The 27,244-nt window shown below is 39.2% G+C and overlaps 1 protein-coding gene across 4 annotated transcripts; it reads right to left on the minus strand.

The window, feature by feature from the left end:
• Positions 1–10,832: 10,832 nt before the first annotated feature.
• SLC30A4 (solute carrier family 30 member 4) lies at positions 10,833–27,238 on the minus strand. Of its 4 annotated transcripts, none has more exons than XM_026060668.1 (8): positions 27,196–27,238; positions 21,905–22,051; positions 17,281–17,379; positions 15,572–15,725; positions 15,144–15,357; positions 14,749–14,854; positions 11,707–11,841; positions 10,833–11,068 (listed from the first exon to the last, which is right to left on the minus strand). In XM_026060668.1, the coding sequence occupies exons 1-8, from the start codon at positions 27,212–27,214 to the stop codon at positions 10,914–10,916; spliced, it is 1,029 nt and encodes a 342-aa protein (XP_025916453.1). In that variant the 5' UTR covers positions 27,215–27,238; the 3' UTR covers positions 10,833–10,913. The 4 variants fall into 4 exon arrangements, with proteins under 4 accessions (XP_025916453.1, XP_025916455.1, XP_025916454.1 ...); XM_026060670.1 differs by lacking the exon at positions 27,196–27,238 and adding an exon at positions 26,954–27,123; XM_026060669.1 differs by lacking the exon at positions 27,196–27,238 and adding an exon at positions 25,144–26,889.
• Between the last annotated feature and the right edge of the window lie 6 nt (positions 27,239–27,244).

Here is a 27,244-nt window from a genome sequence, read left to right on the forward strand (position 1 = left end):
GGGAGCCCGGGGCAGGCGCGGGTGCTGCCCGGGGGCGCCGAGCCGCCCGCGCCCGGCACGTAATGGCGAGCCGGGCTCCCCCCGGCCCCGTGGGCCCGGCCCTCAGCGGCGCTGGTCGCAGCTGCGGGGGAGAAGGCCCGTCTCGGGAGGACGCGGGTGCGAACAGAGCCCCCCCGCCCCGGTTCTGCAGAGATGCCCCGTTTCCAGGCGGGAGGGCGCTGCTGCGCCGCGGGGGAGCTGCCGGCTGCGCGGGGGGCGAAGGGCTTGTCCGTGGGGCTGATCAAGGAAACCGTAATTCGGGTATCGGGGGAAGGCAGGCTTTTAGTGGGTATGAAGCTGTATGAGCAAGTGGTATCTCGCAGAAATAATTTATCCAGACTTTAGCATACAGGCCACATACTAGCTGATGTTGCAAATCTAGAAAATTAATTCACCAGAAAAGTCATGTATCAGCAATGCACAGAACTTTTCTGTTTTTTTGTGTTTGTTTTTTTAGTTAAGACTTTCAGGGTTTGGCCCAATGAGTCACGCAGCTGTGCCAGGACATGGGCATGGGCATGGCCGTCAGGTTTAAGGTGCACGTCGGACACTTCCTCATTCACGGTGAACTTTTCAGGATGTGTTTGTGTTGGCTACACGCTAGGTCAGCTGCATGTCCCGGCGTGCGCGTGGGGGTCCTGTGGCCCCTCCGGAGCAGGCCGGGCTGCGCGGCCGCCCCGGGGAGCCGCGAGGTGCTGCCGGGGGGCTGCGTGTCCGCGGGGTCCCTGCGGCGCTGCGCATCCCCACGGGCTGCGGCGCCGCGCCGGTTTCGCAGGCCTGCGCCTCTCCTCGGATACCCTTGGCCAAGATTTGAGTATGCAGGTAACCTTCCCTAGGAAACGCTGCCTATAAATAAGTTATACTTCGTAACGCAAAATTTTTAAGATAAAGCTAGTAGAAGATCAGTCTTCCTGACCTCGTTTCTATAGAGTTTCGGAAGTGCCTGTGCTGGTCTGTTAAAATTCAGCTAAAATATTTGCTTCTAGTTTTATCAGTTATCAAGCAGTACAAAACCAGTCTCTTCAGGCATTTGATATAGACTATACTAGATTCTTACATTATTCACTTTGTGTCTTTCACACCCTCTTCCCTGTTTTCTACTAAAACTCCTTCCTTCTTTCCCACCCTCTTCCTTACTTGCTACTGAAACTCCCGCCGCATGGTTTGTTCTTGCCACACCTCCACGTCTTGCTGCCTCACCCACTCAAACAGGTCCATCAGATCCATTAAAGTTATGTGGGCCTAATTTTATTTCTGCTGTCACTGCTACTTAGTGGTATACCTGCACAATATTGTGGAAAGTTATACATGCAAAATTATTAGATCAGATTATAATTGGTGGTTTAAAGTCAGAAATTAGCCAAAAAGGCCCCGCTTGTAATGCTTGTGTTCCTTCTTCTCCCCTGTTCTGTTGTGATTTATTTATGTTCACAGTATTATAAGAAACCCACCGTAGCAATGATTTAAAAAAAAAAAAGATTCTCACTGATAACAGTAAGGGTGCATAGTCTGTAAAGTCTGTAGACTTTCTGTGTATGCATAATTAACAGTAAGTAAAAGTTGTCTTTCAAAATTGAAAAAAAATGAAATGGGAATTCGGGTTGTACCTAAAAGCATGCTTTCTCTTTCAGTAGATTTTAACATAAAAACAGTTGCAGTTTTTCTTTAAAACTGTAAACACAATAATATTGTTAAATTTCATTCCCTTGAAAGCTATTTCTTGATTATGCAACTGAAGATAACTAAAGGCCACGTCTGCTAATAATATTATGGGAGACTGCCTGTTCCTTACCCACTTCTATCAAAATGTCTTTTGGTTTAAATAAGAGCTGTTTTCTTAGTGAAATTTGATTGATCTGGCTTGTTTCCTGATGATAAATGGCAAAATAACTTGTTCATGTTCCGTAACTGCAAACTTGAAGTGGTCCAGAGTTTGGGATAGCAACATTTTAGTTCTGAACACTGTGAATCATCTGGATTCCTGTAGTCTTGTGAACCCTGATAGTGGCAGCCCAAGCAACAGCTGTGAAACAGCTTTTTCCCTTGTATATTTTCTTTTTCTTTTATTTTTGAGTAAATTGGAAAACATTATGTCTGTAGGTAGAAACCTAGCAGCCCTCACTCAGCCAGACTCCTGCTGACTATCCTGACTTCTTACCCCAAGGGTTGTTGGAGCAGGGGTGGTAGGTGATAGCTCTTCAATTTGGGGCTTTATCACAGTACTTAAGGGTTTTTTTAAGCAGAGTTGCTCACTGAGTGAAAGGGAGTTCTGCACAGATGCTGTTGACACCAGACGGCTGCAAACTGAGGATCTTCTGATTCGGGAGGAAAAGTCAATAGGATACAGCACCAAAAATAAACTCTGAGGGCAAGAGGTCTGTGGCAATCCAGCTGGCAAAACCTGAAGGAGGAGCGTATGTTAAATGATGCAGTCGCAAGGCAGAGCTGCCCATCATCCCACTTTACAGTTACATCGGTTCTTGAGAACACTTTGGTGTTCAAGCCAGTTTCTTTCATTTTACTCTTTCATATGGTATTTCGTGTGAAATCAGTCTCCACATGCACACCAGGGGCAGACTGCTAGTGACTGTGGGCTCGAGTGCTTTACAAAAGTAAATGTCATCCCCTGAAAAGATTGGTGTATGTTTTGAAGTGAAAGCAAAAAATTCCCACCTTTATCCCACTGGAGTGTTAACAGCAGAACATTTGTGAAAAGCTGGAGGGTTTTGTATTCCTCTCTATTTTAGTGTTTTAGAATATGTGGATTTTTGGTTGCGAAATGAATGTAGGATCAATATGATACATTACCAGATATGGCTTATTTGAACAGAGATTATTACGTTGTGTGATGTGTAGAGAACAAATAGGGGTATCGTTAGATACAGCCAGATTAGCTGAGAGGGTAGAAAGCCACACAAGTTTAAAAAACTTTACTCAGTGTAAATGAATGTTTTTAAACTTTCCTTTTTAGCAAGGCTTTCTCATTTTTGATTGTTTTTGTATGTCATTTTTTTAATTCAAGCAAATATATTTGCAGTAGGTAGGTGACTAAAACCCACCATTCTTTGCCAGACTTGATGCTGCTGGTGCTGCTGCACGAACAAGGAAGTAAGTGCAGAAAAGCCAGATTAATTTTAAGTTCTGTTAGTAACAGGAAAATCTTATCAGTTTGCCAAAGAAAAACAAAAAGTCATGTACTTGCAATAAATCACTGATTCGCTACATCAAAACAAAGGGAAAGCTGGTTTTGTATTCAAGCTGTTAAGAATGTTTTGTTTAATGATGCATCTCTCTGCTGCTCTATGACTTTTCTTATAACTTAGTCAAACCTGAATTATATAAAAAAAAGACTGTCCTTTTGTAGTCATTTGGGGTAGTTTTGTAGACATTTAGAGTATTTAGGTAAGAGTTGAGTGGGGTCTTAGCTATATATCTGGGAAAAAATACATTAGTATTATGCTGCTTTTATTATGTTTATTTTTCCACTTGTGAAGTGCTTTGCATGAAACGTGTTATGGTCAGAAGACAGAATTTGGCTGAAAGACTGCAGTGTCTGCCTTAGTCACAGATGCAGAAATACAGAGCAAAATCTGAACTGTGATGACTTGCAGTTCTGTTCATTGCCTCACTGCCAAACTCTTAGCCATACGGTGCACGTGTATCATATATGCTAAAAAAGATTCTGCCTTTCTCCTAAGAGAAATCGGAACATTTAAGAAGTGGTCATGTCTCTGCTCAAGTGTCTGTATGTTCATTGGCTCAAAGAAGAAACTTCCATAATATGGAAGACAGGGCGAGATTTGGAAGCTCCTGTTTGAGCTATCTGATAAGAGTGATGGTTCCTTGATATGCATGAAGCACAAAGATATACACACCTCTGTGGGACAGTGCTTTAATTTGGCAAAATTCTTGCCCAAGTCGTTAGTGGATTCACTCAATAAAGAACCAAAGTGTTTGACCTTCCTACCTGTTTTTTTTAAATCTTCACAGTTGTCTGTTTCACAGTCCCAATGACATAATATACCTTCTTCAATAAGGAATACGAAAGCACAGCATTATTACTGTAGCTGAAGATGAGCATGCGTTGAAGTAGTTTGTAATCAGGGTTATAAAAATCAGAAGCTAAACTTCTGAACTTCTTTACCTATTGGATTTTTTTTTCTGCTTCACCGAACAGATAACAGGAGGTATAGCAACCCAACAAAGAAGGTGGTCGGGGCACCACTCCAGTTCTTTTTTCTTTATTAGCATCAGTAATGATGTGTGCGGTATGGGATAGGTGGGGAAGACATACCTTACTTAAGTGAAAAATGGTTATGAACCAGTCACCAGACATCCTCGCTGGACTGCATAATAGATCAACCAGTGCTGCAATCTCTAAGCAAAATGGGCATTGACTTCCTTTGTGACCAGCGTGATTTGGTCAGGAGTGTTGCTACGCTCCATAGCTGCCTGCATGCTCATGTAGGGGAGTCTCATGTTTTTCAGTTGCTACCTGGAATACCCATGTGGCCTGGCTTTATCTGTTTTCTTCCCAACACCCTCTTTTGCACACAAATGCACCTTGTGTCATCAACACGGTATGAACTCTTAAAAAATTGATCGCTGCAGAATGAACAACCTCACTCAGCCATAGCAGTTGGTTCGTTTGGCCTACTAAAAGTTAGATTTGATTTTGCTAGTTACTCCTTTTCTGTGTGCCTTGGGCGGCTGCTTTCTATCTCTGACATCAGCTAGATCAAAATTAAGGACAACCTCTGTCCTCTAGCCTTCCCCCAGCAAAACATCAACTGCAATAATACTGAAGGAGGAAGAATGATGTTCTGGTTTCGTTGCTGCTTTACAAAGACGGTTAATGTATCAAATGTAGCATGGTCGCCTGCGTGGCTGTCCACAAGTGAGCACAGCTAGAACAAATCTTCATTTACAGCTTAACGTAAATTAGCCTTTAACTTTTGATATGCAAAGAGTTATTGTCTTTTAAATTTTCTATGATACAATGTGACCTTTGCCCCAGGCAACTAGGTGACCTGACAACCATCATAATTTGTTCCATCTAGGTTATATTTAAAGCAAACGTCAAAGCACTAAGCAACCAAGCTTTGCAGCTGGTTGAGCAACTTCGGTTTCCTAATGAAGGTGTGTGTTTTCTGCAAAAGCTTAGAAAATACAGGATTGCTTAATAGCTTGAAGAAATGAAAGAAGACTTTACTGGAAGGAAGTTGTGGTTCTGAGCTGTTCAGCCACTGTCATCTGTATTTTCCCTAGATGAAGTCTGCTCAACCAGATCAAAAGACAACATTTACTAGCAACTGCAGCATAAATCCAGTGGTGTTCTATATTTGTCCTTTTATCTGCATATATTGAAGCAAAATGTCTTCCCTAAATATGTCTTTTTTTATTCAAAATATTATCACATCCTTTACAAAAAGCAAGACAGGTGAGGATGGTTCAAATGTAAGCATATAATGTTCTGGAAACATGGATACAACACCACAAAGAAACAATTCTTATTTTCACAGGATCTAATGGTTTGCACAATGAGTGATGCTGTTTACATTAATGAATATACTTTTTAATTGCATTTCGGTTACCCATAGACACAATTGATTTCTGCCCATAGAATTTTTTATTGCATAATTAGAACTTGAGGGAGACATTTCATCTTTGTCTTACATGGATATGTTTTTGTATATATTTAAGAAGGATCTTAAATCCTAAAAAATAGCAAATCAGTGCTAGGTTTGCTCTGTTCCTTATTACATCCATGATAAAATTAAATCCTGTGTGTTACCCTTAAAAAAAAACCAACTTGTTTTAGTTACTTTTAAGACATTTTTTAACTTTGAGACAAAATTTATTCCCTTGACATAGAAGAACGTAATTCTCAAGAGTTATACTCAGGATGCAACTCTTCTTATTAAAGCTAGGACTAGTGCACCACCTTCTGGTAAACTCAAGAAAGGTCTTGAGGCTTTACTTTCAGAAGGAGAAATATGTGTCCATTTAATTTTGTGTCAGACTTGTTCCTACGGTGGGCTTTGAAAAAGGAACACATGAAATCTGTGAAAAGAAAGAGTAATTATGTACTAGATTCGAACACGTAGAGTCGTCTTAACTATGAAAATGCTTCCTTATGGTATTTTTTCAAAAATTCTATCTGAATTTAAAGGACCAGTTGTTATAATTAAATAGGGGGGAGGATGGAGGGAAACTAGGAAGTGGATGTAGAATGGGGAGACAAAACGGAAGTTTGTTTGAAGGCAGAAGGAGAATGCACAGGCTCTCAGATGAGGTCCTTCTGGTGACTTTGCAACTTGATGCCCAGAATTTTCTTAACAGAGGTCGAAGAGGAAATGTGCTTTGGGGAGCATGTATTTGAATAGGACAGGAGAAGGGTGGCCGTGCAAAGCGCCTGGGGGTATTTCACATGCAGCACTGCAAGAGAAGCTCAGCGTGACTGTGTAAGCAGCAGGTGCACAGGTTGCAAGCTGGGTGTCATTGGTGAAGCTGTGGAGAAGGCAGACAGTACTACAAGAAAGCAAAGTGAGAGAAGTAGAGAGCCATGGCATAGCGCAAAACCCAGATGAAACACAATTTTTGAGCCAGGTGTGCTGTCACCTGGAACCTGCTTGGAGCTACCAGCAAGGAAAAAGATCTTGGCAGCTCCCTTTCAGGCAGGTAGAGGGAAATGAGCTGAGTATTTACAGTGGATTGTGCCTGCCCCCTTGAGATCCCAAGGCAGCTGCTTCTCTGGCTATGGACCAGCTCCTTGGAGTCTGGGAAGCTGCTGCAGTACATATCAAGTCTAATTACCCAATGACCCATATTCATTTATGACATTCATTTAGCATCTATAGAGAGAAATAATACTTTACAGCCCTACTCAAGGAAACTATTTTCAACATAAGCAGTGCAACCCAAGTAGCATCAGTGCAGCTTCTGCCTGAGTCTCTGCCAAAATACCTGAACAAAGAACTTGCTACTCGTTAGATTGTTTGACATGTCTGAAAGCTACTTCTAAACGCCAGCCTACTTTTTTTCTTAGTCATTTTCCAAAGCAGGAGTGATTCTGCAAGAGACAGTAGATATGTACAGTAGTAAAATAATTGAAGACCTAGTTCAGGTATGACATTTTAAATGATAAAGCTTCTGGTATAGGAAGGATTACATGTCAGTGCAATTTAAAAAATATTTCAGCATTAAGCAAGGATAGCGTTAGTCCAAAAATAAAATAGATTTCTGTTAATTTTCTTCTTAGGATAAGAACACTTCAGAATATAAGAGTGGGATGCTAGGGTTTGCAGTTTGCTCTACATGAAAATGCTTTATTGACTCATGTGAGTAGGCTGTCATCAAAGCTGTATCTATGCTTCAGAAAAGGAAGGGTGACAATCACAGATGAAGATAGGGAAGCTTCTTCCCAGCGTAGATTGTTAGGGAAGGCAGAATTCCCACAGATGGGAGCTGTACAAAAAGCAATACCACCCGAGCGTGGCTCTGGAAAGCAGTGACACTAGTTTTGGACACCCCCACTCAAATCTTACGTGTGTTTTGTTAGAGAGAAAAATCATGTTACGCAAATGTATTTTATTTCAAGGAGAAGGGTTTTGCAGGAAGAAAAAAGTGATGCAAGAGTGTGTAAATTGTCTTGTGATAGCCACAAGAAATAACCTAGATGTGCTGGAGAGCTGCTTGGAAAGATGCACCTGATTCTTATTTATACTAAGGCCCCTTTCTTCTAATCTGCTTTTGAAAATGACCTTGTGGTGTCTATAAAAATAACTTGTGTTCTTTTATAGGCCCTTTACACTTCCAGAGTACTTTTAGTGTGTATTAGATCGTATATTCCAGGTAGTCTATTTGCAAATCAGTGCTACTTTCTGATGATTTTTCTATTCCATAGAAGTAAGTGTACTAATCATTTCTGCTTGGATATTTTTATACTTCTGTTGTGCTTATTTATTCTATCATTGGGAGTGTTATAAATTATAATGTGCATATTGTATTCCTCTTCTTTTTGATGTTAATACCAGATTCAGAAGAATACTGGATTCTTACATGAAACATAGAAGTGCCAGACCTTTGCCCCAACTAATTTACAAAGACTTTAAAAAGGATTAGAAGTAGGCCACACAGCTCTAAATTTCCATTTGAGTTTATTAGACCTTAAAACAGGGACTGTACATTTCAGAATCTCCCTGAGATACACACATTGATCCTTTTATCATAGGTTCTCATCTTCTGTGGCTTTTCTCTGAACTCCTTCCAGTTTGTCTATAGGGCTTGATCACAAGCCCCCCCACAAAGGGTGAATATAGGGTTTAAAGAATGTTTTGCCAGTTGCTTTATGGCTGCTCCTTCTCCATATTTTACTTTATGTCAGTTTGTACTTTTTAAAGTGTAGTTATTGCATGGGAAATAACGAGACTTGAATTGTCCTGCCTGAAGAGTGAGACATGATTCATTCTAAATATAGTGTCTCCAAACCAAGGTAAGCTTGAGGGTTCGCAGAAAGAACACTTCAAAAAACAGCTGCTGTGAGACTCAAAGAAAAAGACAAGAGACAGCAATACAAATAAATATAAGACAGTAATGTGAAGTTTAATAATTGATTTAATAAAAACCACAATAAAGCAACACATTTCTGCTTTTTTTCTTCAATTAAACAAATGTATAGTAAATCATTACAATAAAAAAACTCCAAATACAATACAAGTCTACCATACTTCAACTTCTAATTACATTGACTGTAAACCCCAATTTATTTAAATCCTATTTGAATATCAGTATGTGCAAAATACCTGTTGTTTTTTCAGGAAGTTCATAAGGATGGGATGCACTTTTTTCATAAACTGTGATATGGCTTAATTAGTGATACTATTTGTATTGAAGAATTAACTTTCCAGGTATACTGCTACTTTGCCTCTGAGCTGAATGTACTCCCATGCTGTACTAAAGTGTTCCCATTTCTTGCCAGAACCAATACAAACATAATCCAGTGTTAGGTGTGCTTTGTCCAAATTAATACTGTGCTGTCAGTTTTCACCTCTGAAAATTTGTGATGCGATCCATACATCCAAAAAAGGAAAGAAAACAAGCCAAGTTTGTTCCCACTAATGGCAGATATAAATCAGCCTGATGAATATATGAAACCCTAGCAAGTTTCAAAACAGACGATAGCTTAAGTATTCACAGCTGAGTATTGCAGCATCCATTATAGGGCAGAATTTTTCCTTTCTGATCCACATACAGAACTACTTTTGATGTCAGTGGAAGTTCTGCATAGAGATTAAAGCACAGAATAAACAAAAGGTAAGAAACCAAATTCTGTCTGTCTTTTGAACTTTTCAGGTCATATTCTTGTTGCCCTTGGCTTGTCCTATGCAAATGACTCCAGAAACAGGCATAAATCTGAGCTTGGAGGTATTACAGCTTAGTGGCTATAATCACAGGCAAGTAAGAGGCAGATAAGAGATTTTATCGTTCCATATACATTTGAAGTACAGGGATTCCACCATGAGGCTAAGCAGTTCAGTTTTGTGGACTCTGAGCTGTCAAGATAAGGAAACAGTCTGTTCAGATTGCCTCTTCCCTCTACCAATGTAAGAAAAGGCCCAAGAGAATGTTACCCCGTAGGGTGGTCACAATATTGTTGTCCAACACAGAAGAAAGGATCATGGATTCCTTGACTGGTAGAAATGGAATGAAATAGGTTACTGAGCTTGCTTGGGTTTTGTTTTATTCATAAAGCTAAGTGGTGAGGTACTGCTGTTTCAGTGGCACTCCTGTCAGGATATCTCCACTACTGTGCTTGAAGCAAAGATGAAATGAAAAGGTCAGAGATTCAAGACTGAGGAAATAGTGTATATCTAAAATTTCTGCTCCCTACTTTCCTGCTAGAAGATCTATGTATTTTACATGTCTACAGATTATATTTGAGAGTATCTCCCTATCAAGCATACTTTCATTCAGTTTTCTTTTAACAATGCAAAGCAATCATGGAAAATGTTCAATTACAGCACATTTATTAATTAGAATGCATGCTAATTAACTGGCCTTTTAATGCGAATCAAATGTTGTTTTAGACATTCAAGAACATTAATAATAAAGTCATCTTACAACTCAAAACTTTGTAAAATAAATACCTGTTTCTAAGGTATAAAGCCTATTCTAAAATACATTAAAGATAACTGATCACTTAAAACACTTTGGGTCCAGTTTTGGGTCTCTAGTTAAACACCAGAAGCCTGGGCAAGGATCGGCCTGTCTGGATCTCTGAATGCCCAGATTAAAGCTAAGTTTCTGGTCTGGGTACAATAAATTCTGTGTTTTGCAATGTTTCTGAAGAGACAATTTTATAAAAGAATTTGAATATCACTGTATGCATCAAAGTTTAAGATACTGTATGAAAATGACTATTGCAAAAATACTGTATAATGAATTCAGGGATCATGACATATTATGGAACCCTGGCATGATCAGCATTAGAGATTTTAATTGAAATACTGAACACTTGATGCTCCATTTGGAGTGCAGGTACTTTGTGGTACACAGTTATCAAAGGACAACATTGATCTGTAATTTGTGAGGTATCTGCAGAGCCATGTTGCAGTCTGTAAACAATAATCTTCAAACAACTTTGTCTCAAAATCATAATAAATTGAATAAACCAGTACAAGGGAGAGAGTGAAATACATGTTCTGTAGGGCAACTACTGCACTTTTTGCAGCACCAGTTCTCCCTGCTGCATGTTACATGATACAAATCCACACATTAAGGATTCTATTTGATCATTTTCGTTTTGCATTTATTGCTCTCAGTCTTTGACTACAAGATAAAGAATAAGGCAGCAGTTCCCAAAACATATGAAATTAGGCACTGGAACTCTGACAACTTGCACAGGTTTTGCTCATTTCCTGTTTGTAACTCTGAAGCTGGACAGAGCATTTATACATCCCAAATGTGTTCAGCAGCAGTTGTCTGGCCTTGGACTGAACTTCCTCCCATTTAGATGAACTACCAGGAACTGGAAAATCAAGAAAATAATTAATACAATTCATTCCCCAAGAAACTTGACAATCCAGCTGTTCTCGTATTTATCATGCAGTCTTACCAACTGAAATAATCTTTGTTCACACTGATGGTATTTATTAGTTTAATATTGTACTATGGTCCATATGTACTACACATATTATTTTACACCTTTAGGCCTATATCCTATCATTAGAATTGTATCTTGATAAAACTGTGGATCTGGTAGATCAAAAACAATCAAACTTCATGCACTGCATGAGACGTCTAAAACAGCACAGGTTTTGACAAAACACAATATTAATTTTCAGATTGTTCCACATAGTAGTTCAGAACTTCACCCTATCTTTCCCTAAACAACATAAGGAATTTCTAAGGAGAAGTACTTTTTTTCCATCCAAAGAATCCGTACTGGATGTTTCAGTATGAATGCATTTTCTCCTTGCACAATTTCCACTTAAACTTTGTCCTTCTCAACTGATGGGTTCTAAGCCTTGCTGCACAAAAGCAAAGTTAGATTTTTTTCGCAGAATGATGCTTCCTGGATTTACTTAGTGATAATATGAAGAGAAAATCAGAGGTTTTTTTCCTATACTTGGACTTAATCTGGAATTATGTTATACAGCATCTTACCTAATTGCAAGTGGACTATGGCAGTTGTTTTTCCTGCAGTGAGAGACCAGATATTTAAATCCTCTATAGAATAAACATCTTCAATTTTCATCAAGTCTTCCTTAATACGATCCACATTCAAATGCCTTGGAACTCCTGTGATACCAAATAAGAGGTAAAATTAATTCTGTTTTCTGCAAATGCTCACTGGCCTTCAAAATAAGATGTCATGGCACATCTCAAAAAGTCAAGAGAGTTTATAGTTTGTGTTGAATTTGAAGTGACTAGTAATTTCCAAGTTATCAATAGAGAAGAATATGCAAATTGGCATATTGAATAAATGGATGGATACAGGAGTCATACAGGAATTGCACTGTTGTCTCAGAAATCTATTTGTCCAGTTCAGAATCCCGTCACTGGCAGTGGTCAATGTCAGATCGTGCGGCTCAATGTACTTCTATAGACACAACTTCAGTGCAACTCCTCACTACTAGTAACTGCTTAGACCAGACTCTTCAAAGGAAAGTATAATTAGGTATCAAAATGCCTAAATAACATTTCTTCCGAATGTCAAGAATTAGTTGTTGACTAATGACCTGAAGCATGAACAATCATCACTTTTAAATGTTTAGACTAGCTAATGCAACTACAAATATTATTCATATAATATTTTTTTTGATCCTAAGAAGCTCTTCACTCTGTTATTAGAACTTGTCAAAAATATACACGAGGAAGATTTGCTACTTCTAAATCAGTTTCAGCTCTGAATCAGAATTGAAAGCCAAATTGTTGAAAAATTTCCTGGAAATAAATATTTTCTAAGCTTCAAATCAGATATACCAAAATAGTATTTTTTAGAATGCTTGAACAAGCTGAAATAGTATTTTTCCAAAGGAAAAATTTATTTTAAAAATACTATTAAAAATCATTTAAAATTAAAATGTTTATTTTGAAAGACTATCTTAAAAAATTCTTTATTCTAAAAGCTAAACAGTATCTGATGGTCCAATGCACAGCCAATTTCTTCTCACCCCACATCTGCTTCCCATGGGGATTTCCTTCAAAGAATGCACACTCCATTATGTGGGATCATCTAAAACTAAGGTCAGAATCTGAAAATGCTATGGTCTGTCTCTTGCTGTCTCATGACACTTCTCTTTTCAGGTAACTGGTACCATCTTCAAATGATGGTAGTAATCCATCTGCAGTGGTCAATGCATATGACTTTGTCTTATAGAGCTGCATCTTTACAAGTCAATGATTTGTAAAGCCCTCTGGCTGTTGTATCTTCAGCAGCTACAGCAACTCTATAGCTTCCCTTCTCTACCCTTTTGTTGTACTAAGAGCAGAATCAAAATTTGAGATGATCAACACTAGCTCAAAAAGCAGTACAAACACATTGGAGAAACTCAAGTTTCTGTGTACTCTGGATAGTTTTGTTGCTACCATAGCTTATCTACCAGCTTTATGGTTTTGTTTATATATATATATAGGGAGGCGTTCAACCACTTGCTTCTCAAATTTCTTCAGAATTCCTGTATGACTCTTTCTCTAGACCTGGTGCTTTACTGTGATTTAAATGATCTGTTTGTTCCAGTACCATCTCTTTTGAAAGTTCAGTGCCTAGGATTGTCTCATATTAAATGCAAAACTTCCCTGCTAGTAAAGACTAATAGAAAATTATTTAGCTGCTAAGTAACTAGCTAACTGCCTGGTATTATTTCTACAGCATTCTTTTTCCTAGGAAGCATGGACTTAAATTCTAACGTCTTGCATCATGCTGTTGGCTAGTCTGCCATGCTGGGTTTTAAATCTGTATTAGAAACTAGAATCTCACTGCTTGTATTTGATAATCATGTAAGTTTAACATTCCTAGTGTAATGGTGAAACTTTGTTAAAATTAATACTGAAAGCTAACATAACTCCAAAGTCTCTGATTTTTAGCAGCAGTCTCCAATATAAATACATGTCTATCTTCTGGAGTTTCTGAAATTGAGTTGGTAAAGTTCCCCAGCATGCATGAAAACTACCTATCATCACTTGTAATGACACCATTAATTCAGACATTTTTTGACAATCAGGATGCCTATGCAAACAGCTACAACTCAAACATCTGGAATTTGATACACCATTAGTTTGTCGTATCTGTTTTCTTTGGCTGAATTTCAGTTGCTGCCTTGGAACTAACTGAGATTTCTTAAGCACATTTCACCATATTTGTCTTCTGAGTGAACTTCCGTTTGTTGCTGTTGTTGTTTTTCCTAAATGACAAGAAAAGCACTTGCCATTGAAGATTCTGAGGTCCTGGATAGCAGAAATCAATAATAACTGTCACATGAGACAGCTAGGAAGGTGCAGATAAAAACTAGGATTTGCCCCCATCCCTAACACTTTCATTAGCTAAAAGTACTAGATTAAGCAGTAATAGTGGGCTTGCTAGTTATAATAATGCAAAGAATGTTGCCGGCATTTTTCTCTCTGACTAAATCTCCACAAGGGGTAAGATTATTCAGCTTATGTTCAGCGCTCTCCCCACCTCCCCTTTTACACCATTCTTGACTTGTGCTTCTACTGCTGTTACTACAGGAGAAGCTACAGAAGTGATACAGCAGGAGTTGCTGGAAAGGGGAAAGCAGGACAGGCATGAACCACCTTTCCAGCCATTTGGCCTAGATTTGCTGCCGCCTTTTACATGCATTCACATTCACTTTACATATAAGTCAAAGCGAAAATGTAGAATTGAGCCTGGGCAACGGTTCACTTAGTCCAGCTGATGTCCATTGCAGCATCATGAGAAAGTTCTGTACTCTTCACTTTTACCCTGTCTGGATTCTGAGCTACCTGGGAGCAGAGCTAGGATTTGTGCCATTCTGGCAAAGGTCAAGTCTAAAGACTGCTGCAACTTAGATCAGCTGTCAAGAACCCAAAGACTGTAGCAGCAGTGGGATAAACAAACTCTCCAGACACAACCCACATTTTAGAGATGGTGATCATCATGTCAAAAAAGCATCATTTCTCACGGGTGTTTGACATGTAGTACTGCAGATTGTACACAGATCTTACCTTCCAGAATAATGACTCCTGTGTCGCACAGAATTCGGACTGTTGTCAAAACCACCAGTATGGAGAATATATAAGTACATATAGGATCAGCAATCTTGTATTCTGGCTGCAAGGGAAATTCCAAAGTGTTAAAGGAAGTATGAAAATAAGTTCCTTTATAAAGATGTGGCTCAAAAAATGCACTTACTTTTCTCTCCTATGAATTTTTGTTTGAATAGTTACAAAATGCATAATAGAGATATAGTCTTCACTTATCTTGAGTGAATTATAAAGCTTATAACAGAAGGTCACAAAATACTATAGAAATCTTTATAACTTACAAGTCCCTTTTTAATTCAATCATTGGAGTTGAAATAAAAAATTCCACCCTCCCTCAAAGCCTAGCCATTCCTTACCTTGAAGCGTATGATGTATGCAGCTACAAGAACACCAATACTTTGTACCAAGTCCCCCAGGGCATGTACAAATGCTGCTCTCACCGCAAGGCTGCTGTGTCCATGGCTGCTGCCGTGGGCTGTGTTAGGAGAGTTCGACTGAAGAACGTGGGAGTGAGGGTGCGAATGGGAGTGGGAGTGTAGGTGGCCAGACTGATTCAGCAAAAAACCCATTCTGAAAATGAAAGAAGAAAAACACTCCAAGAAGCAGGTTTTAGGTGTTTTTTTTTTTTTATCAAAAGAATGGAGAAAATACAATGTTCAATGTAATTTCCCTTATTTTATGAGAATGAAGAGGTCCAAAAAAATGCCATCCAATGAGGAAGTTACAAGTCACAAATAAATTAGCACAGTATATGAGTATTAATGGAGAGAAAGAGAGATCTTACATTAAGTTAACTGCAACACCCACAGCTGCTGTAATCAGCATGATATCGCCATTTATTTCATAGTCCATATGGATAGTTCTTTGAACAGCTTCATACAAGAGGAATGCCATAAGTATATACACCAGCAATACACTAATGATGGCTGATAATACTTCTGCAAACAGAAAAGGAAACAACATTACAAAAGCGAGTCTCAGACCTATTTCCTATTAAAAAAATATTTATAATGTGGACAGAATCTTAATTATTTTAATACTATTTTATGCTTATTATAACACTAATAAGTTGTGCAGTAATTCAGATTTAGAAAATAGGATTAGTTCATGCTAATCAACTCCTCCACACTTTCCTGTCAGTTTATCCTTCATGTGATGTTTTCCCTGATTAAAATTTCTGCACAGACAACGACTGTAACTTCATCAGACTCCCTGGAACTTCTGCCAGAGAAGTCACAAAGTCACGAAGTCCTGTCCAGGGGAAAGGAAGATAGGGCATCTGAAACATCACCCACAAACCAGAGAAAGTTTCATTTCGAATGTCCACAATATTAAGTGGGATATAGAGATGATTTTTACATATTCCTTACTGTTTAGAATGGAGAAAAAGTTATAAAAAGATTAATGCACTGAACGGTACAAACTCATCACATATTAGTATTAATACTCAGACTCTTGATGTGTATATACACATTATTTATTGTCCATTTCAGCTATGAATCATTGCTTAATACAAGTCTCTGTATTGCTCTAATATGCTGTTTTAATGTTATCTGATGGTTACCAAATCTTCATTTTTTTCATAAAGAATATTGTTAAGATTGGGCTTTTTGGTTTCGTAATTTTATCTGATCAGCAGGGCTTTCAAAAGGGCATGTACATCTAAATAAAAAGAAAATTAGAAAGTGAATAAAAACTCCTGATACCTCACTGTCCTGCACCTTCAGCTGCCTTTTGTATCTGTGAGAAGTGGTTATAACTTGCCCTAAGGCTCCTGCTGTTCTGATGTGAGCTAAACGGGGCTGTATTTTGAAAAACGCTTTAAGCTGGCACTGCTACTGAAAGAAATATCATCCCCCTTTTCCTTGCTGCTTGTTCCTACTCTGCACACCTACCTGTGCCAGCACAGTGCCCCTGGAACTGGCTCACAGAACCAATATGCTATAATCAAAGCTGATATCTTAAAATCCTGCAAAAACAAATTATTCTCCTTTAGGGTTCACTCGTGCTGGTGATAGCGTAAAGCACGCAGCAGCAGAGGGGCAGGAAGGAGGATCCAGAGCCAAGGTAGGGGCGCTGTGTATGGTTATGGCGTCATTTTACACTGGCAAGTACGTGTGAAACTGTGACCCGCTAACACAGAACGTGAGCAGCGCAGAGTCATCAGGCCTCGGGACATTGTGAAGATCACCAAAGTGGTCTAGCACATAAATCAGTGACAGGCACAGTTCTCCAGGCTTCAGGGATTTCCACTTCACACAAAATTACTCACCCTACAGTCTGTGCGAGTAGATGGGCTTCACACAGGGCAGTTTTACAGACAAGAAAGAAACCCAATGATGTTCTCCAGAGCTGTTTTGAGGGGGACAATTCTTCCCCATCTAAACCCCATGATTAACCTGCTCTGTCCCATGCTGAAGGATTAACACGTTAAGTTCTTTTTTTTTTTTTTTTTTCAGTATGAACAGACTTCTGGAGAAAATTTGCAGTCACCAGACAGATGCAAAGAGGAAGGCTCTTCCCACATCCCCATGCTGCAGAGTGGCTGTTTCCAATATGAGTGTGCTTCACAGGCACTAACGTATCTTCCTCCTGAAGAGAGGATGAGGGTTTGGCAGTTATTTTGTGGAGAATTCCTGTTCTGCTGAACTGCTCACATTCTGTGTGTGAGGTGGTTTTACAACACAGATAAAAGTTGTCTTCCTTAAACTGAATTTGTGAGGTGGACAGAAAATTTGTCTCTATGGGCTGCTGTAAAGCATATAGGTATCAGAGCTTCTTGAATAGGCCACTAGATTATTTTTAACAAAATCATATCTTTCCATCTAGCTTCATATTCTGAAATGATTGACCTGTTGCAGTTGAAATTTTAAAAACGAGAAAGAAAAATCAGGTGAAGCCATGACACCTGACAGGGAAAACTCTGGCCCAAACAGTTAAAAGACTATTTCAGTTATAAGCAAGTTAATACGGGTCTTGCAACGAGAAGCACTGGGAAGACCTTAATGCTAGCTCCACTGTATTGCATGCAAATCTGCAGCCGTGACTGAGTAATTTCTAATCATTATTTGTAATGCTCATTAGTGTCACTTGTCAGTTAGATCACTGGGATCTTAGCCTCCCTGTGCGAATTCAAAGATTAGAGATGAAATTAATTTTTCTTTGAATTATAACTGTTGTTCTTCCTTGTTCCACACGTTGCCCTGATTTATTCCACAGCAAGAGCAAAATTTGTCTCTTGGCAAAGACTGTTGATCTGAGAATTGCCTCAGTTCTCCCTCTGTTCTGAATCTGCCACTGTATAGTATAGCTTTGATTATTGCAGAAGGTGTTATTTCCAGAAAAGCATTGTCTTCTTTTTATTTATTGAATACTATAGATAGAAAAGAACATGCAGCTATAATAAGCATTTTAATATCACCAAAATCACTTGATCCGTAGGCTGCATTTTTAACATCATTATGGGAAGAGAAACTCACGCCAACACATTCAGTTGTTTGGTAGCGTGTCAATGCCTGGATGAGTACCAGCATTGCCAGGCAGGAACAAGGCTCTGAAAAGCAACTGTCACAATCTCAGATGATTTCAGAGCAATATGAAAATCCTGGAATCATCCATGCAAGCAGTAGCATTCTTTATAAAGCAAGCAGATTATTCAGGACAACAACCTTAAACACACTCGTTAGAAGTTTTTCTAGCATTCTTTTTTTTTTTTATTTGTGAAACCATAGCACATTAGTACCAGAGAAATAATATATTGTAATTTTTTAATCTAAAACCATGTTTTCTGTAGTGAAAAACACTATTTTCCTTGCAGTACCTTTCACAAAGTCATTGTCGTGTTGGCATTGTAGATTTGTGCTGAGATCTTTCACTTCTTTTGAAATTAGCTATGCACTGGACTGACTGGGTCTGTCATTACTAACATTGTCTCTGCAGGAATGGAAAGATGCCAGGTTCTATATCTGCGGTTAAATCTGCTCCGTATCTTGCTGAAAAGGAGATATCTCCACTTGGTGAAACAGAACTATTTTTGGCTTCAACAATATAGCCCTTTTCAAACAAGACTGCAATTTCCATTATTTCATCTTCACTTTTCTAACCCATTTCTGAATCTGTCAGCTTCCTTTTCACCACTGAAAATGGAGTATAACCAAAGATGGACTGTACACATTATGTATTCAAAGAGAATTGAAATAGATGAAAGTAGTGCTAATTTTCTTCTAAATTTGACTAGATAACCAACAGGTCTGTTGTCTTTTTTTTTTTACCATGCACATGGTTATGGAAACCAGTTTGAAAATTAATGGTTCTGCAAACAAAAGTGGCAATAAGCACTAGAAACATTGTTCATTATAAAGTTTTCATGCTTACTATATGTATAGGTTATCTTAAAATTTAATGCAAAGCAGGTCAGCCATGAGATAGTTCTTGTACATATTCCCAGCTTTGAGCAAATGTTCCAAGTTTTTCTGTGACAGATGCTCAATCTGTACCCAATTTTTAACATTCTGTCATGTTTTAATATATCTCTCATGAAATTTAAGCTATTGTCGAGCTCAAACTATTTGCTGACAAGCTTCTTACAGTATAGAACATTCGGGAAAACGTGCTACAGCAAAGATATAACATAGAAGCAGCTTTGTTCCGTTGCCAGCATTCATCGATGTGTGAAACTGGGCCCTCAGGCCACAATGTTCCGTCAGGCAAATAAATCTCACAAATGTGGCTTTAGAAAACTATATGTAGCCATTCTGAACCAGCCCATCTTCAGTACTTGCAAAGCCTCAATCTAGGTTTTGGGGGTCTCATGCAAGGTAGGGCTCTAGCCCTCTTCCCCCAGCACAGAGCATGGCACCGCTGCTCACGCAGAATCCCACAGAATGGGGAAGGTACCACCGGAGACTGTCTAGTCCAACGCCCCTGCTCAAAACAGCGTCAACTAGAGCACATTGCTCACAAACGTGTCCATTTGGGTTTGGAGTATTTCTAAGAATGGAGACTCCACAACCTCTCTGGGCAACCTGTCCCAGTGTTTGACCACGTACTGTCACTGGGCAGCAGAAAGAAAGCAGTAACTGCTGCAGGGGTGAGGAGCTCTCCTCACCTTGGAGAAGATGATGGGCCATATGGACTAGTCCTATGGGCTAGATTTAGCCCACAGGCCACCACTGGATCAGTCTGGCCAGTATTTTTTTTGGCAGTAAAATGGGAGAATTATACAGAAAGTGGGGTGACAGGAATCATCAGGGATTCATGTTTGCAAAGTGCTATGGAGTCCTTGAATAATTAATTGAAAAGGCAGTGACAATTTCCATAATTGAATAAGATTTTGATGGTTAAATACAAGTATGTCATATTTTTCTTAAGATTAATTGCTCAAGCTTCCTGTTTTAATTTAGGCCATGGCATGTTCATTCTACATACTAATTGGTTTTAAAAAGGTTATAAAGACATATAAAATACTCTAAAATTATTTTTAAATAAGGCTAAGGTGACTTACTATGTCTAAATGCTACCAAACATCCTTGTGGAGAATATGAGCAAATGCCAGAGGCATACTTCCAAGGTCAGGTTTCAGTATTAAGGGGAACTCCTACCACAAAATTAAAACTTCTTGAAAGAAAAGTTTGTAATGGGAAATGCTGGCATTGTTAATCCATTTCTGCTAAAGCCTCCAAGATCTTTGCTAGTGTACAGAGTTATGCATTCATGAGTCAGTGACTAACTGATGACATATGACTAGGAGTGATGGAAGTGTTGAATTCTATTGCTGTTCTAGCAGCCAAAGTAAGAATTGCAAATACTGACTACACAAGACTTTGAAATTCTTTGAAAAATATATGCTATAGAACATACAGAGCAAAGGTAGCAAGCTGTGATACTAAAAATGGATCTATTTCATGAAGCGTGACAGTTGAAGCTCTTGGGAAAATATCTACAAGTCAAGATCTGCTACTGTATATTATGAATTATTATTAATACCTGATACAATTATCAGCTACATGAAAGCATCCTTTATCGTCTTATATTTGCAAATGTGAAGTAATGAATCCTGAAAATACCCTTCCAAGGTTTAACTCATAATTCTGTTTATACTTGTTTTACAGACAAAGTAAAGTAACTTAGTGTATCACATACCATGGGACATTTTGACCTCTGCTGTCTGTGTGCTTCTGGGAGTGCAACAGATACTAACTTAGGAGATTTCTTGCAGGGCAGAGCTATGCTATGATACTACACTCCACAGAACTTTTTAGCCCTGGATTAAGATGTCATTAGTGATGTTGCATAGAACCTTTTTCCAGTGCCAGAATTCCACTGAAATCAATGGGATTTCATAAATCAGACCCACTGGCGACAAAGTGTTCTGGACTGACACGTACCACTCCTGCCGCGACAGACTTCTCAGTGGTAACTGTCACAGAAGCAGTAACAGCGGTAGAGCAGTGAGTGACCACTGAACGTACCCCTGTTTTGCTCAACAGACCTCAGTTCCAAAGTACAAAGCTGCACAGTGGCCTGACCTGCTGCAACCACCCCAGTAACTATGGATGGGTTGTGAAGCCTGGCTGCATATCCCAAAAATCAGAAAGCCTTCCTCTTTAAGAAGGAAAATCGAACATTCAGAATTTAACTGTGAATTTGGTAAATCCTAGTTCCACAGAGATTGAGAGGCTAATCCTGCTCACAGTGAGTCAAACCTTGCCATCAAACTTCACTTTTGACTGAGGTTTAAAAAGAAAAGAAAAGGTCTGATGACCAGAAAGTCACCAGTATGATCTTCTCTATCAAAAGGAGCTATGACCAAAACTTGCGGAGAGGCCAGGCCAGATACTCCACCGTGACTAGTCACCTTTAATTTTAACCATACTTCCTAGAGCTCAGACAAGGTTAGACAGAGACAAGCCCACATTTGAGCTCTGGTATATAGTGGATCTCTCCCAACCACAATGGCCAAAGAAGCGAAAGGACATCAGAGTCAGGGTCCTAAACATAAAGCTATTTTTAGATTTGTTACTACTTTCCTTCTAGTATTTTTTTCTGTAGCATTTGATGTTCTTTGTAGTTGTTGCTTAAAATACTGTGTTAATAGTAAAAGCTGGTATCTACATACCTAAGCGATGAAATCCAAAGGTGAACCTCTTTGTGGGAGACTTTGCAGACAGCCAGAGAGCAAGCAGGGTCAAAATAATTCCACTAAGGTCAGTTAACATATGAAGTGCATCTGTCATAATTGCTAGACTGTTAGCAACATATCCACCTGAAAACAAAGTTGGAAAAGTCAGGATGTGATATTAATGATTCTGGAGAGTATACTCTTGGCACAGTTTACAGTTACTTATTTTCAAAACACTGCATTAAGCACATGAGAGTAGTTCTTACAAACACTGAACAGATACTTTTTCCCCTTACAATCAACATGCCATGCTATAATTTAAACCTACTGTAGTTACAAATGCAGTGACGTGTGCCCTTTGTTAGAAAACAGAGAAAGGATTCAGTCCTGTAATTCCCAGTGAGACTACTTGCTTCATAAGGTTTGCAAGATCAGACCCAAAATAGTTTAATATCTTTTCTCTGTACAGTGCGTGTGTTTAATCAGCCGATCCTTGCATTAAACTATGGCTGTTAAATCTTTTGACATTACAAAACAGGGACAGAGATCCAATGACTCAAAAGCAAAGAAATTCACCCTGCCCTCTCTTTTATTTTTACTACATTATCTTTTAAGTTTCATCATTCCCTGTCCTGGCAGGGGTGTATAACTTCTGCCACTATATACTGGAGACAGTAACTTTCACTTGCACGGCTTCTTTCTTTGTTATTTATTACCATATTTTTTCTCATAATTAGGAGCTGCATACAGACAAACAAGCTCAGATTAAAGGTTAAAATCTTCATTCTGATTCAATTGTCAATGTTACTATTTGATGGGCGAGAGAGATCTCAACAATGTGCCTCTCTCTTAAGCATTCCTTATCCAAATGGGGAATCAAGGACAGGCTGTGTTGTCTTCCATATGCATGAAGGTAAGCCCATTTTCTCAGGAAAGATTACATCTTTAGTGTCAGTTCCTCAATGATTTGGTTTCTCTTTTCACCTTGAGATTGTCATTGAACCTGTAGGTTCTGCTGAGCAGAGCATGCAGCTGGCGTGCCATGTGGCAGGCTTGAGGCTCCAACTAACATCTCGGGCTAGAGGTATACCATTAAAAATGTCTTACTGAAAAATCAGAGGTAAACCATGAGGAAACAGAAAAGGGAAATTCACAAGTGGCTGATTGCTCTCAAGACCAGTCATAGAGTGTGTATGTGCGTGTCTGTGTGCGTATGTGTGTGTGTGTGTGTGTGTGCTTGTGCGTGGCTGTTGGTATACGCACACCTGCAGCTAGAGCTACGCTCTCCTCCCCACCCACATACGAAGAGCACGGCTGGACACTGTAGTGGTTGCTTCTACTGCCCCTAACTATTGAAGACAGAGCACCTTACTCCAACCTAGCTCCCTGCCCCCGTTCACTTTCTTTAGTCGTTCATAACTTTCTACTCCAATTCCTCTGAGGCTGAAATTTTCCAAAGGCCATCACAGCTCAAAGATAATGAGCTAAAGTTTAAGCTTTAGCAATTCAGCAGCTTTTTGAGTAAAACGAATTATACCTTTCCTTTCTGAATTAATTTGTATTCTTGCATAATTTCAAAAAAGATGACTTAGAAATGGGAAATTCAGTCTGTTTTATAGTCAACACAGAAGAAATAATTCATATCTAAGGACATTCAGTTCAGTAGTTTAAGTGTATGGTCATTTAAAGAATGCTTGTTAACCCACATGTATTACATTTTGAATCGCTTCAGTCCAAGATGAATCAATTTCATTTCAGCTAGTTTCTCTTTTAAATATCTTTTAACATCCAAATATAAAGAGGGAATTCAAATACTGTAGCTAATTTTAATGCAATATGAGGCTTAAGAAAACAACACTTAAGATTTATGAAATTCCAAAAGTGAAGGTTCTCAGTTTCCAAATGTATTGGTTGCTTGCTTCCTTGCTTAGAAGAAACTGTCTAAGGACTGTTTACACTTGATTGGCAGCTTGAAAAAAAAAAAGACATCTACAGCCCTTACAAATAGAAGGCCTGATGGCTCGCCACCATTTCCATTGACCCCTAAAGGACAGCAGTCCTCCTCCTGGATGATCAATTAGGAATCTCTAAACATATCTGAACACATCAAAACCCCCGTCAGAAAAGCTAATCAGGATATGCAGCATGTTTTTCATTTCTTGATGCAAAATGTTCTCACATTCACATAACAGTGTAAGGTGTTATCTTATCTGACTTTTACACTGACTGTTCATCAAATTTAACAACAAACACTGGAGTGGGCTGGGTTAATGAGCTCGGCTGTACTTTGGAAAAAATATGTCAATCAAGATTTCACAAAGCTTGGCTATTGAAGCAAAATTTCCTTCACCTTGACATCAGTAACAGATAGCAGAAAGTTTTTTTACTGAAGAATTTAATTGTCTGACAGGGTCTTCTGCCTTTTCCTCAGAAACTCAAATCTGTCAAGAATCACAGAAGTCAGCTAAAATGTCCTACATGACCAAACATAAAGTTTCCCAAATATCTGAGCTATAGGTTTATTCAAAATGTTCCAAAATTTGAAACCAATGGGACCAAACACAATACAGGGCTGGAGTGGAACAAATTAAGCAGGTAGGGCACTGATCCACAACTTGAGGGCTCCCTCTTTAATTGCTTGTTCTGCTGCTGATTGCCTGTCCTACGACAAGTCATTCAGGTCAAGATCCACAAAAGTATTTAGAGAGCTAATTCCTATTTATTTCCTGTGGAAATGGGATGAACAGATATTTTATGGGTCTGTGCCTTAGTGCTTTATGCCTCAGTGCCCAAATAATGAAACAGGGCTGGTAACAGCAGACGCAGACCTGATGACTGAGGGTCCATATGATAGTAAAAATGCTTTGTACAGACAAATCACCCTGACCTGAGCTTGCAGAAGTTCTGGCTTTAAGTGAGAAGCAATGGTGATGCAACACTGATGAGGGAATATTTTTACTCTCAACACCTATTATTTCCAGTGCCGTCCCTGTATTAGCTACAGAGGGGTGTACAGTAGGGTGAATCAAGTCAGAAGCCCCTGAACAGATACAGTCTCAGTGACTTCAGCATCAAGCTGTGAGGAGCTCAGGAATACTGTTCAGTAAGTGGCCCTTCAGATGGATTAAATTCAGCATATATCAGGACTCTGATATGAATACAGTCGAATAAAAGCATCCTTATGATAAAGGATCTCTACACTTGAGATAAGATGCTACATTCATTATCAAATTTACCTGAGCTCATGCTGAACCAAAATCTCAGCCAGAAAAAAACAGAGCCGGAGGAAGGCCAACTGAGGCAGTCAAACGGATCTCTGCAACAGGCTGGAAGCCAAGTGCCTTATCCATGATTAGATAACTTATTGTGGAAGCTTTGTTAATGACTAACCAACCACACACTGAAAGGAAGATCTGGAAGGGCAAAAACACTATTATCCATTACCCCATGTTCCTGAAAAAAGGCCCCAAATAAAACTGTGGTGCAGATAAAATCAATCTTCTGGTCTCTCTCTGAAGACAGACCTAAGGACTTTTTTGCATGTATGTGGGACAAATTGTATTATTTATATTCAAATCGTGGTTTTGGCCATTACCCATACTATAGAAGTTTCTGTCTTAAAGATACAATTCATAACTGCCCTAGGACAAGAGCAGTCATCAGATCTTCAGTTGTCACTGACCTAAGTTTGGATGGGTGAGAAAGAGGAGGCAAATCCCCTGTTCCACGTGTTACTTTACGCAAGGCACCTGTTCTTTACTTCCAGAAAAAATTTTGTGACTTGATTTCTTTTTCTCTAGTGAATTATGGCCAAAAAAATCTCTGATATAGATGTGTATGATAAAATGAAAACAATTTAAAAGCAATTAATTGGCATAGTTGCTAGCAAGACCTGCCTCCACCTAACTGAATGTCTAATGATGGATACAGTGACATACTGGCACTATGTAACAGTCCCCACTACTTTAAACCTGGGGAAAGAGGATGACAGAGTTTACACATTCTTCAGGAGGGTGAGTAACACCAAGCGGACACACTACATGGCATGGACATATCCAGAAGACAGATGGTAACAGGACAATAATGAATTGATAAGTGAACAGTGATTATAAGACAAATGCTACACTTCATACAAACGATTAGATAATGGGGAAGGCATAACTTCTAATAGCTCATCTACCCATCCAAGGGGCTTTTAACTTTGGATTTTATTTCAAGCCTATGCCACTCTGGCCTATTAAATGAAGTACAGTCTTGTTTTATACATATGTACAGATTCTCTTGAGCCTGGATAGCTAGTGATAGCATGCCTTTATAAGGGAGTAATAAAAGCTGAACCTGAGCACCAGATTTATTCTTCCAACCAATAACTGAATCCTTACATAGGAACAAATTTCCAGCTAAAAACCCAACAAACTTCTTTCAAGTACTAACAAACAAAAACTGTAAAGAATTTAATTAAATCATATGATCTAAGTAAATTAAAATAATAGGTATTTTAAAGCTTCCTATTACAACACTTAAGAATACCAAGTGGTTTGATTAATGTCTGTATGGAGCATGTGCTAGCACAGAGCACAGCAGGAAATCAGCGAGTTGTCAAAAGAGTGGTTTCTTTACTGGATTGTTATTACTTATAGCTTCAGAGTTTGTCTTTTCAGCTGTAAAAAAACAGTGTATTGCTGTATCTGATGAGTGAGGATGTAAACACCACCATACCATATCACACCATATCACACCCTATCATACTGGACGGTATATCCCCCAAATACTAGAGTTCTGTTACTATAGTAAGCATCACCCTTAAAAACTATGCTTCCCGTGTTCCCTGCTTCTCTTGTTGCAAACACAGCAATATTTTTTGGCAGTAATTAAAAAATACCAGGGATGAAATTATCCATTTTCTTCTACTTATGTCTACATGACACCATGCCACTTTCCCCTCGTGAAAAACAGCTTACAAAGTTACAAAGCAGGAAAAAAATTATATTAAAAAGTGTGTATATAAACATGTATATTTTTATATATATATAAATATAAACATACATATAAATACGTGCGTGTGTATGTACTGTAAGCCACTTGGGGGGACTGCTCCGGTTCAGGCAGATAGAGCTGACCGACTCCCCTCGCTCTCCTCGCGCAGCAAACGCGCGGCCTTTGCTCCTTCTCGCTCCGAACTCGCCGCCGACCCCGCCGCACGGCAGGCGGCTGCCGCCAGCTCCGTGCTCGGGCCCGGCGCCCGGGCGGGGCACCGAGGGCCCCCGCGCCGCGGAGCCGCGACTCACCCACGAGCTCGCCGGTCATGAAGAGCAGGTAGAGGGCGGCGGCCAGCGC

This window comes from Apteryx rowi, unplaced genomic scaffold (genome assembly GCF_003343035.1).
Source record: "Apteryx rowi isolate R43461 unplaced genomic scaffold, aptRow1 scaffold_17, whole genome shotgun sequence".
In the NCBI taxonomy this organism is placed as follows: domain Eukaryota; kingdom Metazoa; phylum Chordata; class Aves; order Apterygiformes; family Apterygidae; genus Apteryx; species Apteryx rowi.